Genomic DNA, 15,710 nt, shown 5'->3' on the forward strand with positions numbered 1-15,710 from the left:
CAATCCAACCAAGCTACTTTCATAGTGCCTTTGCAACAGTTTAGGCCTGTATATTTAAAATAAAAAATTAAAAAATGTGGTCAGTCACTTAAGTTTACTATAACTTGGTGTTAGAATTGTATTTTATGGGTAAAGCTTTTTGGCTTTAACTGTTTTCCAACATTAGTTTTGTGTTCAGTGCTCTGGAAGTGTCTGACACAAAGCGATTTAAGAAAGTCATATTTGGTGGCAGAATACTCATTATTATTATTATTATTTTTATTTCTTAGCAGACACCCTTACCAGGGCGACTTACAATTGTTACAAGATATCACATTATACATTATTTCACATTATACAGGTATCACATTATTTTTACATACAATTACCCATTTATACAGTTGGGTTTTTACTGGAGCAATCTAGGTAAAGTACCTTGCTCAAGGGTACAGCAGCAGTGTCCCCCCACTGGGGATTGAACCCATAACCCTCCGGTCAAGAGTCCAGAGCCCTAACCACTACTCCACACTGCTGCCCTCTTTAACTGATCACTTCTCAGCAATTGACTGACTGAATAGGTACATTTGTCAGAATGCGCTGGTTGCAGACATTGGCACAGTGGGGTGGGGACATGCCTCTGCACCAGTGCCAATATGCAAGAGTTCAGAATGTCACCAACTCCTACTCACTACCCCACTGGCTGCAGCAGCAGGAACTGACAAAGTGCAAATCAGCAGCAAAGTATTACAGGCTAGCAACTCTTGGGGGGCAGTGTAAAAGCAGCAATGCTTGCAAAACTATTTTGAGCAGACAGGCTAGTGCAGTGTAGACTCTGCATATCACAAAACTATTATTAAATGGCCTTGCTTTAAATTTTAGTTTTGTTTTACGGCCTCCAATTGATGCCAGCATAAACTTAAAATCAATACCTTACAGTTCTTTACTTTGCCAATCATTTGAGTTCTCAAACTTTGTAGTGCACAGCCACACTCAAATATGTGTATTTAAAATCCCCACCCTGAGGTCAAACAGAAGCAACAAAATGCACTCACTTTGCTCCCGGAAGAAGAACTGCTTTGAAAACAAACCCCTCTTGGAATTGCGGGTCCTTGAATTTTATGCTAGAAAGATAAAGAATCCCTCTTTTATGTCCAACAAACCACTGCATAAACCTTTTAAACATAAGCCAGTATTGTTTAAATTTACCACTAGGCTGCTAAGGGTTAACCAATGTCTTTGCCAGGCTCTGAAATTACTGCCAAACTAATTGCCTATTACTCAAATCAACACAAAATATTCAGAAAGGATAGAAGTTTGGAATTACATACATATAGGCAGTTCTCTTTTGGACACCATTAAGTAATTATTCCTGTTCCCTACTCACACCCCTTCCCTTACAGAAACTGTCAATGTAACTTAAGGTTTAAATGTGAAGAGTTACTTTCCTAAAGTTTTACAAGTAACATTCATGATCAGCATACAGTCCTTACCTTATTACACTGTTATGAGTAATATCCTTCAACATTGGGACAGGAGACTTGACTATCCTGTTAGGAATAAAGGACTAGTTAGTAACTTTGGTATATATATATATATATATATATATATATATATATATATATATATATATATATATATATATATATATATATATATGTTCACGTGCACTGTTGGCAATTAGCCATTTCAATTTAATGACTTGGTGTTGAAGGTCAGTTAATATATGATATAGCACAGAAACTGGTGCGGAGCTGCTTGCTAAGAATTAGCCTCATCTGTGCATAGAAATGGAAAGTACAGCTATAATGCGAACATTTATTCCCCAAAGCAATGACATTTTCTAAGACAAATCTTACTTATCTGGTAGAATTGCATTTTCATCCAAATCAAGAGCACCCTTGATGCCATGACACAGTTCAGGAGGTATGTCTACACACTAGGAAGGGGGAAAAAAATAAAATAAATCATTGGTTTGTTTTTAAAATCATGCACAAAGAGAAAAGTAGACAGCCTATATCAAATGTTGAAGTTTACCTCTGTGCTATTAACTCTGTACAGCTCCCTGATGAAGTCACACAGTGGATGATGTTTTCCAATAAACAAAATATCGCTTCCGAGACTGTTCCTTTTAACTGTAAAAAGGAAATGGCAGTGACCATATTATAGTGAAGGCCTAACTGCGTGAAAAGCTATTTGTTTCACCTCTTTTGCGCAAGTTAATGACTAGCCACTGACTGTATACATCAAGTTGGATTTATAACATTCAACTGGTATCGCCTCAAGTCCTTTATTATTATTATTATTATTATTTATTTCTTAGCAGACGCCCTTATCCAGGGCAACTTACAATTGTTACAAGATATCACATTATTTTTACATACAATTACATTATTTTTACATACAATTACCCATTTATACAGTTGGGTTTTTACTGGAGCAATCTAGGTAAAGTACCTTGCTCAAGGGTACAGCAGCAGCGTCCCCCACCTAGGATTGAAACCACAACCTTCCAGTCATGAGTCCAGAGCCCTAACCACTACTCCACACTGCTGTCGTCTTATATCAAGCATCATTCAAATGTATAGTCATTCAAAATCACCCACCATGTGTTACAAAGAATCAATAGCCGATTTACAGCTAGTTCTCTCAAGATTCATCCAAGCATGGAAGACAAGCACATTAATGCTAAAATTCTTAATGGATTGCAGAGTCCACAGGAAGGATCAGAATACTAACTTTCATCAGGAGAGAGGTCAGGGTAGACCTCTTCCAAAGCAGCCCTCAGGCGACGCTCATCAACGAACGGCAACAGAGCAACACCTAAACAAATACAGGACAAATAACATGTTGCAAGTAATAGGAACATGCAGAATTTATAAAGAAAAGCTCAGAGCAGCATGGAGCTACGGACTGACTTGCGTACAGCCATCTGAAATGTGGCCTTTGCCTAATGCACATCCATAGGACACGCTGTCATCGAATACTGGCAGTCAATTCCTGAATACCTCTCAAATGTACTTTGAACTAAGTGTACTTAATTTGAAGGGGACAAGACTATTGTAATGAAATATTGATGAGAATTATGTAATTAAATGTAATTTACTGCAAGAAAATCAAAAAAGGTAGAAATTACCCTGCTCAACTTCAAATGTTCATATGCAAATTATTCAGAGCCAACCTCTTGGTTCCCTCAGGAAATAAAGCATGTGCCATGTAGTATTTATATTACTGGAATAAATCACACTAGCCCAGGAGTGAATTCACAATGCATACCAAAAACCTTCACATTGAAAGCATTCTAATGTCATTTTAAAAGATGGAGGAAGGGCTTTAGACTCACCTTGCCAGGCATATTTCTTTCCATTCAAGTCAATAGCAAAGTCATCGGGGTAGAAGTCAATAATCGAGGAGTTCTGTGGAAATCGATTATACAGACGTATGATCAGAACAGCTCTGAAAATGTTACGCAGACGCTGCATGCAACTTTCAGCTTTTTATTGCAATGCATGACCAGTTAGTAGAAAGCCATTGCACTTGAAGAGAATGTTACACACCACTATTTGCAGAGCCCCAACATTTGTTTTTTGTGTGCATTTGAACATGAACAAAGCCCAGAAAACATCAGATTCACTTACAGGATCAGTCATAAGCTTCTGCCATGAAACAGGCAAGAAGTTCCCGCTGGCTGCTGGAAATACACTCATTAACTGTTCCAAAGGTTTAAACTAGGGAGAGAGAAACACACACACATATTGTATTAAAAGATACATACAAATATAAAGCCCTATACAATATTAAACATTCATTTACAATATTTTACTTTGCATTCACTGTATAAAAAAAAACCCCAGCATTTAAAAAGGATAGTATACAATGCATCTATATACTATAAAAACTTACCGGTTTTGTGCCCAGCTCAAATTCTGTAAACATGCCCTTAATATCTTTAAAGTCAGAAGCAAAAGGAGCATAATGGAAAGGAAAATACCACTTCCATGAAGCACATCCCTAAAAAAAATAAAAAAAATAAATCATGTTTATATTGTGATGTAAGCCAACATTCCACCTCCTGAAGAGACCCTTAATTGAGATAGAAGTTGAACTGGAACAAACTCAGGCCTAAATAAGCAATTTTGCTCCAGAACAAAATTTGCATATTTAACATTAATGGTAAATACACAACCGTGTAGCAGCCTTGAGTTCAGCATGAAAATTTCCCCTATTAATGTAATGGATTAACTTTATTCCCCTGGTACTGAGAATTTAGCATGCTTTGCTCTTAGAGCATGAAGCTAGTTAATAATCAGTTCCTCAATCCCCAGTATGTCTTGGTTAATCTCATTTTACTGTTTACATCTCAATTACCAAGACATTTAAATTGAGAGATTACTTCAATGTTGCTTTTGACTACACAAACAATATTCCCTTGGGCAGACTAAGACACCATTTAAAATCCCATGATCTGCAAGCGCAATTTGATTTTAGGTTACTGTAACTGCAATAAAAATGGACAGGATGGATTTGGCCTAGACTCCTGATAATACGAATCACTGATGATATAATTTGTTTTTGCTCGTCCCTTGAAATTCATATTAAAGAATAGACTTTATATAAAAAAAAAAAAGATAAAAAGGGAGACATGAATTAAGCTATCAAGCTACTGCTGCATTTCCCCCACAGTTAATCTCAGCAAAACAAAAATTACCTGGTAGTAATATCTAAGGACCCAGCAAAGACCTTCAACATAGGACTTCACCACTTTGCGACGGAATTTCTCGTCCGATGCGTCCACATCGAACTTGTTTTTATAGTAACGCTGCTTCCAACCTTCCTCCCACAATCTATTAAGAGAGAAAAAGGGGGGAGTTCAGACTGATATCTGCAGTGTAATCATACAGTCTAAACAAAACAAAACTGATTTAGAAGATACAATTCAAGACATGTACAATATCGTCTGAACAGCAGTAACATTAAATAGGTATGAACAATTTCAAAATGACATGATCTGTAAATTCCAATCAAATCTGAGAAGAATCCAACATGCAAAGTGGTTACTGATTAATTTAAAAAGGACTAGAGATAATCAATCAGATATGTAATGTGCCACCATGGGATGGTCAAATTCCAAACTACAGCAAAGGCCAGCTTGGCTAAAAGACACATTTTTACTATAGATGTAGCACTTATTTAAAATAATAATGTTAAAAGAAAGAAAATTGGTGGCAATCCCATCCAACTGTGAGTAAGTGAGTAAGAATTTCTACACAGAATTTCACTGTTTAAGTGCCAAAAGCTTATTGGATTCTCATCAAGCGCTATTCAAAAAGGTATATAGGAGGAGAATATGAAATGTTTGGAACATTTTAATGAAGACCCTTTACACAAAATAAAACCACCAAAAACACACACATTTCAGCAGCCATAGTGTATTTGGTCTATAAAAAGATGCAGAAATGAAAGTGCCATTTTAACACAAAAAAAGGTAGACTTCATATCTAGCACTCTTTACATATTTTAAATATATATATATATATATATATATATATATATATATATATATATATATACACACACACACACACACACACACACATATATATACATATATACACACACACACACACACACACACACAGAAGTTTCCATGGCCAAGAATCCTGATTGCAATAGTTCAACAATAGAGAGCTGAAGCATTATGCAGAAGCCACTTCCATTTAGCAGCTCACATATATGGAGCTGTTGCCTCAGGAATTTTTTTATTATTATTTTTTTTTTTTTTAAAGCTCCAGCAATACTGCAACATTCAGCTCACATAATCCAGGATGAACACTGACTGTAACCAATCTACTACTTGGTCCCAAAGGGAAAAGTGACTTGTAACAAGAAAACCTGCATGAATACTAATTCAGCTCCTTGGATTGAACAGCTTTGGCTTGCACATCTCACAGGAATTTGCAGAACGCTCTGTGTTTCCACATTAATTACTTGCAGATATAAAAGGATCACAGGAAAACATCTGAAGGTACTTGCTGCAGCAACTTAAATGCCATTAATTAGAATGCATCCCCCACCAGCAATTTAACAAACTGCTGTCAAACAACGTGACTGTACCTGATGTTATCCTCCGGTTCAGGTTCACTGTCACTGTCCTGCGCCTTCCTCTTCACACCCCCCGAAGGAGAGGGACCGCCATCGGAGGCGTCCCGGGATCCTGAGGGAGTCTACGGAGGTTGTCAAATGGCAATCCAGTTTAACACATTCTACATACATCCTTATTACTAGATTATACATCTACAAGTATAACTGCATTTACTTACACCACCTCTATAGACAACCATCCACCAGGCTCCAAGGTGGGGTGCAATGACAAAAAAAAAAAGTAATTGTTGAGTGAGCTAAACTTTCTATACATGTCCTGAAAGTTTCATTCACATTCGTTACTTATAACGTGAAAAAAATAAATAAAAGCAAACGGGCAAATTTGTGGTTAGCCCGTTTTCAAAAACCTTCGATTACTCTACCCGGACGAGCGCGCGTGCGTGACGTCACACCAGGACATTCACTGTTGTAAACAAATGCAGTAGGTGGAGGACAGAAGTGAAAGCGATGTTACCGGTTCGGATGTTTTAGCATCTTAAATGAAAGATCAGAAATGTTGATCTTGTACTTCATTTATATTAGCTTCACAAGGCAAAGCTTGTTTATTTGTACTGGTTTGTTGTAGTCTGTTGATGGTAGAGTAGCACATGAGTTTTTTTTGTGTCACTTTCAGGTTTTTTTAATTTGAATGTGTTTCTTGGCAGTATTTTCACACCTGCTTTTAGTGAAAAGCTTGTGCCAAGCATCCTTATTCAGACATATTTATTCTAAAGAATAATCACTTCATTGTTGCATCTATGCATCCCTGTTGTAGTGCGTTCATTGAATTTAGTTATTAATCAAACAAGAGGTTTAATTGTAAATTGTATGTTTTGACTACGCCACCCTCAATAAAGGGGACTGATATGAAGTATACAAAACAACAAGGAGGCAGATTGCAAAAAAATTGAGCGTTTACTTTTCAGGTTCACAATAAAAACAAGACAGACATAGACCCTGAAGTATTCTGAAAGTTTTAGTTATTGTTACATTTTTTTAAATAAGATGTTCAATAGTGATAGGATTTACTTGAGGTAGCACCAGACTTTACATTATAGTACAGTCAATTACACAGCGTCACACACACACAGCCCAATAACCTTCACTGCCTTGCTGCAAAGGTTCTTAGTCACTCGGTCGGCTGACACCCTTTAACATAAACAAAAAATAATACTCTACCGTCTTTATTTCAAGACAAAAACAAAACGCATTCTCCCAGCTCAGGAACCCCGTACAAAATAGCCAGTGTCTCGTTTCTTCACTGTAGTGTCTTGTTTCTTCACTTTTAAAAGCCGAGCAATAGACACAGAGTGCGTCAGATCTCCATGGCAACAGACCAGACGCAATTTAACATGCAAAACAAGCAAAGTAATAGCTGTCAACTCTTATGAAAACACGAGAACCAGAGGTCTCCTTTTTTGGACTTACTACACAACTTTCTCCGAACAAATCAATATAATAACTCTTACAGTAAATAACACTTTATTCTTAACTTGTAGCCTATTAGAATCTGATATAGCCTACATCATCTTACAGTAAATAATATTTTATTCATAACTTGTAGCCTATTAGAATCTGATATAGCCTACATCATCATACAGTAAATAACACTTTATTCATAACTTGTAGCCTATTAGAATCCGATATAGCCTACATCATCATAAGACATTTTCGCAGGTCAGATGGGGAAAATAAATAAAGTTGAAGTTTAAGATGGGCGATCTAAATAATCTGGAGGCAAAAGATCTTATGCGGGAGTGTCCCGACGAAATCGAGAGACTTCACAGGAATGCATACGAGAACGTGACATAACAACGTGATCATTTTATCACATTATTTATTAATAATGTACATGGGAGGTTGTTGGCTATATAAAATCGCCTCACTTTATACATATTTTCATCAAACTGTAAGATATTTATAATGAAATGATAGGATCATGTCCTTAACCTCTGCACCTCTCTTTTCCTGGCAGCCGCTCGAGTCCCGGTGATTTTACATTTTTTTTTAATTTATTTTTTTTACTGGAAGATGCTGCTGTCCTGCAGGTACCATTTGGATAGACGGGTGGTACTGCATCCTTATTTAATTTAACAGCACCCATCTTGAACATAATTAAATTAATAAAGCTGTCTTCTGTAAAGTGGGTGCTGCAAATGCAGCTGCTGTTGGGTTTAGCATCCCAATCCCTGGCCCTTCTCACGAACTTCACCCATTGCCGACATCGTACCGGTTCTTTAGGAAAATCGTGGAGAGATATCAATGGCCCTGCTATGTTGGAGCAACCATATATTACACACCTATTTACCATGGTCTCTCTCCCCTGGGTGCGTTGTGTTTTGTTTAGTGAGCGGTTTTGCAGAGCTGTAATGCAGGAAAGCACTGGGGGTGGGATGGCGAGCTTGTCCTGGTGTGATGTCACGCATAAATTAGCCATAGCTTCGCGCGAGCTGGACTTTTCATAGAGGTGTCAACTTCAGAGTTGTTTTTGTACACCTAGCGTTGAAACCTACACAGATACTTTATTGACCTCCCAACAGTACTATACAAGTGAATTCTGAAATGAAAAAATCATTGCACCCCATCTTTAACAGTTACAGTAATAAGGACACTGTACTTGGACTGGCAAAACACACAGCCCCAATGTATGTATGTTTGACTATACCAACACTACAGCTTGCTTGTCAATTTAAAGTCCGTTTACAAATTCTGTAATCAAAATGTGCTTCATGAATTAAATACCAACATATACAAATATATACAATACAAAAATTATTGAAACATTGCTTGTATGATATGTTTGGTGTATGATATTGGGCACCTGTTCATTTTATACACCAAAAATAGCTTCAAAACAATCCACCAGCTAGTTACTAAATAAAATATTTTTTTTGGTACCATTTTGAAGTCCCAAAAAATGTAACAAAAACCCCCCAAAAAAAACACATTTCTAAATTTGTCAGAGCCCTAATATGTCACTGATTTTAATCAACATTAACCTGAAGCCAGTATTCCATCATACTTGACAAACCAATGAGCCAGGGTAAGTTTAAAATGTAGACTAGTATTATATATGGTATAGATTAAAAAAGAAAAAAAAAAAGAAAGAAACATGCCTGCTGTCCATTCTTCATCATGGCTTTCAAAGAAGAGGCAGCATTCTAAAACACAAGATGAATTCAGTACTTTCAGTAAACTACACCAGTTAATTTCATTGCAAACTAAACAGGATGCTGGCTTCAGCTACTACTGACAAGTGACCAATGCCATTTTCATAGTTAATACAGTAAAGAGCACTCTGTTCCAAATTAACAAAACAACAAACTAATCACAAACCAATTCATTGTGATGCAAAAGCTACACTTCCGACAATCAGTTTTAACATCCAGAGCAACCAAAACTAAACCAGTAAGTGGAACGGCCAATATATTAAAAGTTAGTTTCAAAATCTCCTTTTATTGGAAACAAGATTCTTGGCACCATACAGCCCAATCTTACCATATTCTGCTGATCTCGTCCGTGCATTCTCATATTAAATGCTGCGTGTCTTGGGTTATCAACAGGCTGTGGACCACCTCTCCTACCTAGTGCCTGTGGTGCAAACTGTCCTGAAGGCAAAAATGCTGGTTTGTCTGCCTGCAAGGAGGGGGAAAAGGGTGTTGTATTTAATATACCATATTCCTTTGTATTTAACACTCCCACTCTCAGAAAAAATAAAACATCAAATATACATTTACAATGTTGGAGCGGTGGACGGTCGTGGTGGAGTGGAGGGGTCCTTACATGCCCTTTAAGGTGATATTTTATTTAATGCAAATAATGCATATTCTAGGCAAAATGATTTAGTTCATGGTGTAAAACGAAGCCTTCTTTTCCTAATCCTGGATAAAATGGGGCGGAGGATTTGTGAAGAATATATTATCTGTGATGCAGAGATGGTTTACTTAATTCTGCACCTGATTTTGTACTTTTTCTTCAGTAGGTTTATTTTTTTAAGCAACACATGTAAACTTGAAAAGTGTATTGAATTACACACATGTTTATTGATATTTGTTATTTGTCTTCTGTTTATTTGGGGATTACTTTGTAAACAGAGCGAATCCATTGTTCGTGGGATGGGCTTATTATACTTAACAGTGCTTTTGTGTTACGCGTACGCTTAGCTTAATTACTCATACTCAATCAGTGAAAATACATACTATGTAATTATATATATATATATATATATATTACACAGAGAGAGAGGGAGAGAGAGAGAGAGAGAGAGAGAGGGAGAGAGCGAGACTTAGGCCACACTGCGTGTACTGGGTCATCTCTCATTTACCCTACCTAACAAGTTTGTCTGTGTGCTATTCATTTGTGCTCATACTGTGTTTTGTTTTGCATCTTATAGGTTACGAGTGTTACTACAATGTTCTCCTGGAATGTGAAGGGGATAAACCATCCAATTAAGCGTAAAAAAAATCCTCTGTTAAAAAAGGATCATGTCCAGCTTGCCCTTCTACAGGAAACCCACTTAACCGACAGTGAACATGAGAAGCTGAAAAGATTGGATGGGACACACTTCTAACTCATCTATAATTCACATAGTAGAGGAGTAACTATTTTACTTCATAAACATTTACCAGTCACACTTGATAAGGTTATAAAAGAATGATGGTCGCTTTGTGCCGATAACAGGTTTCTCATATGGAGATCGTATCCCAATAGGCTGTATCTATGCCCCTAATACATTTCAGACCACCTTTTATTCAAAATTATTAGCGGAAGTATCTTCCATCGCCACTCCCTACATTTTTCTTGTGGGGGGGGGGGGGGGGGGGGGATCTTAATTGTGTTCTGGGTCATTCCACAATAAATGGGATACAAAGCACAAAAAAAAAATTATTCAATATATTAATTTAATATAAAATTAAAATAAGTAACTCCTGGAGGCTTAGAATCCAGAGGGAAAAGATAGTATACCATTGCATTGCTGTAGAGCAACCCTAAATCAAGAGGCTCACCAGCTTTATGTTACCATGTAACACGGACACCAAATATGTTTTAAAAACCAACAAGCAAGTATAATTTCTTACAATAAGTACCATGTAGTAACGCTATCTGTTGTACTTTCATACAGGAGGATTGGCGTCACACTGTTTGGTTTTCTCTGAGTTAGCTAGCCTTTACCCTTAAGTTTTCTTTTATTTTTTTTCTTTCTTCCCTATTACTAAATAAAAACTTAAACATGCATCTTTTCATTTCATGAATTTTTTTTGGGATGGTTAATCTTAAAATTGGATTAATTGAGGCAATTTGAAATTCTGATTAATTTATGTCACCGTGTAACAGGGACACGAAATAAAAACAAATTGTTTAAAGTTCACTCTAAACAATATTATTTCATAGAAAAATTGTACATCTGAATTCTGCTTGAACTTTTTTCCACCACAAGGTTAGGTGGCTGAAGAATCTTTTAAATCCTACTCCATGATTCCCAGGAAATGTCATCTTTTACAGGCCAACGGTAGTAAGCTCCAGAGGCAGTCATATATTTCAGCCACACCTCCCTCATCTGCTCATCCACCTGTTGTACCTATAATTAATGTTCAAAGTATTACTGAGCGCTGTACTAGATAGGATCTAATCTTAGGTAATGTAAAGTATACAAAATTTCACAAGTTATTGTAAAGGAAACACCTGCTTTCACAAGTGAGATTTAACATGTAGTTGTATGAGAACTTCTACCATGATTTAAATAAGATTTATATTAAATATAAGGCCTGAACCAAAATAAACTAGAAATAGGTCAGATGATTTTACAAGAGCTGTGTAACCTTAGTTTTGTAGTTAAATATTTTTTTTATAAAGTCATGGTAGAATTCTTGTTAAAGTACTGTGAACTTAGTACTTTAAAATAAATGTTAGTTGTAACATAATAAAACGTGGTAAAAGAAATGATTAAAAAATACTCGAACTTGAACTGAAATTAACCTGAACTAAATGAAGCCTTACTTGTGCTACAAATGTTTTTGTAGATTTTTCATCCACAGGTAGGTCAACTAAAACAAAGTCCCCTCTGCTGAACCTTCGAAAGAATGCAACAAATAATGAATGTTGTATGAACAAATGTTTACCCTCTGCCTCAGGTTGCAGTGAGACATCAACATTAGCTTTAAGTGATTAAAAACTGACAAATATGAGGCGTCTGCTAAATAAACAAAATAATAATGATGGAAAATATTTTTTGCACTTAAACTATAATCACACCTTTGAAGCCAGGTTCCTGACGACATTTCTTGTCCAGTGTTCATCTGTGCATCTTGCGCAGCGTTTGCAGTTTTCATCTGTGCATTCTTGAGCAGAGCCTCTTGAACATGGTGCATATGAAGATGTGGAGGTTCAGCAGTGTACCTGTGCATCTGCCTACCTTTGGATAAAATGAACTTTTTCCAGGGATCGACATGTTGCCAGTTGTCACATTTGCCACTGCCAATCATGCAGGATTGGCAAAAGCAAGACAAATTATTTTTCTCCATTACACAGGCATCTCCACGTTCCTTTACGCCTCTAATGCTGTGAAGAAGTCTTGTTCCTGGAAGGACTCTTTCACCACACCGATTCCTATTCCTGGATATATCCCCCATGGGAACCCAAAAGAAAGTCTGTCTGAAATGGCTACAATCATCTTTGCTTACATCTTTTGAAAGGTTCTCTCTGCAGAACTGGAACATATCATAGGCATTGCCAATGACGGCTTTCTTTGTGGCTACAGCAGCTGAAGCACTTCGTTTTATGACCGCACTTTCCCCATCTGCTGGACCTTTTCCGTGTCGAGAACCAAAAAAACACCTTTGCACTGGAAATCCATAATCTTCAACTGCATGTGCAATGTATCCAAAAGGACCATGTGACTTGTACTGGCATGCACAGCCATCAGTGAACTGTATCTCCTGGTCAATTTTGATGTGTCACTGATTGGCTAAAGAAACAAAATGATGGACAGAATGAAAGTCATGGGTGTTATCTTCTGAAAAAAAAAAACAGACTTTCTGTAACAAGATCCATACAAACAGCACAGTTGTAGTGGGTTACTATAGGATGCACTGTAGCAGACTCGTGGTGCTAGTGTGCACTCTGAATTTCATCCCGGGCCAAGCATGCATAGTTCTCGGCAAAATCCAAAAACATTAATACCCAGTTTGACGGTAACTTGTTCTTCAAAATTCTGTATTGATCACTTTGCCATGAAGCACAATGAAGGTGCAGAGCCAGTGGTTTCACTTCTTTTTCTAGTTCTTCAAGATATTTCCAGTCTTTTCTGCCTTGATCCTTTTCTGTAATTGAATTTATTTTCCATCTTTCATTTTCTGTGTTCTCAGTTTCCCACTTGAGCCATTTGACCCGGTCATTTTCAAACTTAAAAATATCCTTAACATGTTCTTTTAGCCCTACCATTCCACACTTACTGCAGCTTCTTTCCACACATTCCCGGCTGTAAAACCTCTTCTCATATTTTGGGCACACCGTGACTTCAACTGCCTTATATACATCTGCAATTTTTGCACCTAGATATCCTTAAGATTGGGCAAATTTGTTGACTGCTTCAAGCTTAAGATGAACATTTGTACAGTATTCACATAAGCAGGCACGTATCTTTTGGTCTTTTGAAGGCTTCAGGTTTGTTGGACGCAGAGAACAGAATTTCGAAAAGCCTATCTGAATATTGTAATGAGACTTGAGCTTCTTGAAAAGTTCCTTAAGTGTTCTTTGCAAAATCCCTTTTACTTTTACGTCCTTTCAGACAGATTTCTTATCTGGTAGCATGTTGGCATGTGATGCATAAAACTCTTCTATTGTTGACAAAACATCAGCGGAGAGTGCATCTCTTCTGTTCTTCCTTGCTTTATTAATAAGGAGTTTCCAAGTGATCCCTAATTTCCTACCTGCAGCTTTAAGAAGTCTACAGTACTTTGTTTTTACAAGTCTGCCTTCAACATAGCTACTTTCAAGATTGCAAAGATTGTTTTGCAGAATTTGGATCAGTTCTCCTAAATGTGCTCTTCTGGTTCTGTTCATCTCGCTTTGCTTTTTTCTCTGCATACTTTGCTCTTCTTTTTTCATTTATATGTCTTTTTTGTGAAGTTAACTTTGCCCTCTGTGCTTGTTTTTTTCTCTTTCCATACTCTTCTCTGCTTTTCCCTTTCCAACTCTTTCCCTCTAGTGTTTGGCACTTCTAGAACATCTACCTTCTGATCTGATGCTTTGCGTTTGACCTGTTCTCTGTATTTTCTCATACGCAATTTTGTAAGTTCATTTGCATGCTTTTTCTTTTCCTCACTCAAATTGAGGCGATATAATCTGCTTTTAAGAGCCTTAATTGCTTTTTTCCTTTTGATAACACTGAGAATTCTTTGATTTTCTGCCTGTATTTTTTACATCTTTCTGCATTGGTAGTCACTTTAGTATGTAGTGGTTCTATTCGACTTGAATCTCGCTTTGAAGATCTTAGTTTTATTCGCAAACCCATGCTGCTGAAAAATAAAAACAGTACAATTTTCACTTAAGCAGTGCTTAAAATGAACATACTACAAAAACTGCTGAGCATTACCACCTTTAAGTTATGTATTGAAAAAAATAACTATTTGTGCTAAGCATTGGGATTTTTTGTATTCTGTTTGTAACTCCACAGTACCACTTAATTTATGTGGAAAGCAAAATAAATAGTACTGTGGAGTTGCAAAAAAAAAAATATATATATGTAAATATTTATTTCCTCCCTCCTCTATCTCCCCTGATGACTTTGCCTCCTTCTCTTCTAAAATCTCAGATATCCGCAAACTCTTTAACACCTCTCCCTCCCCCGCACCCCCTCCTGCTCCAACCCCTACACCCACTACATCCCCTACTAACTCGCCCTCCTTCTCCACCTTCTTGCCCCTCTCAGACTCTGACCTCTCCTCCCTGCTCCAGGGTCACAAACCCACCACGTGTGCCTTGGACCCCCTCCCCACTCACCTCTTTCAAGCTGCTGCTCCTGCTCTACTCCCCTTCATCTCCTCCCTCCTCAACACCTCTCTACTTTCTGGTATCTTTCCCTCCGCTTTCAAAAAAGCCTCTATCACTCCCCTCCTCAAAAAACCTACCCTCGACCCCACCTCCCTCCAGAGCTACTGTCCTGTCTCCCTCCTACCCTTCCTCTCCAAAACCCTCGAGCGGACTGTACACCGCCAGCTCTCTGCTTTCCTGTCCAACCACTCTCTGCTTGACCCTCTCCAATCTGGCTTCCGCTCTGCTCACTCCACTGAAACCGCCCTCCTGTCTGTCACCAACTCACTTAAGTGTGCCCGAGCTGCCTCTCTCTCCTCTGTCCTAATTCTCCTCGACCTCTCTGCTGCCTTTGACACTGTTGATCACTCTATTCTACTATCATCTCTTGCTGACCTGGGGATCTCTGGCACTGCTCTGGCCTGGTTCTCCTCCTACCTCTCCAACCGCACTAACCAGGTAACCTGGCGTGGAGCAACCTCCACACCTCACCCTCTCTTAACTGGAGTCCCAAGGGTCAGTCTTGGGTCCTCTCCTGTTCTCTCTCTACACCTGCTCCCTGG

At 37.8% G+C, this 15,710-nt stretch overlaps 1 protein-coding gene across 1 annotated transcript in view; it reads right to left on the minus strand.

Annotated features, from left to right (window-relative positions):
• LOC117402898 (5'-3' exoribonuclease 2-like) overlaps positions 1-15,710 on the minus strand; it is a gene marked incomplete in the record, with an annotated part of 44,267 nt that overhangs the window by 9,708 nt on the left and 18,849 nt on the right. The window contains 12 exon segments of the mRNA XM_059023513.1: positions 1,032-1,100; positions 1,470-1,526; positions 1,836-1,915; positions 2,014-2,111; positions 2,716-2,799; positions 3,320-3,392; positions 3,615-3,704; positions 3,880-3,987; positions 4,685-4,820; positions 6,091-6,200; positions 9,234-9,278; positions 9,616-9,753. Of these exon segments, the coding sequence (XP_058879496.1) occupies positions 1,032-1,100; positions 1,470-1,526; positions 1,836-1,915; positions 2,014-2,111; positions 2,716-2,799; positions 3,320-3,392; positions 3,615-3,704; positions 3,880-3,987; positions 4,685-4,820; positions 6,091-6,200; positions 9,234-9,278; positions 9,616-9,753 (1,088 nt within the window).

The sequence above is a fragment of the Acipenser ruthenus genome, chromosome 5, assembly GCF_902713425.1.
Source record: "Acipenser ruthenus chromosome 5, fAciRut3.2 maternal haplotype, whole genome shotgun sequence".
NCBI classification, from domain to species: Eukaryota; Metazoa; Chordata; class Actinopteri; order Acipenseriformes; family Acipenseridae; genus Acipenser; species Acipenser ruthenus.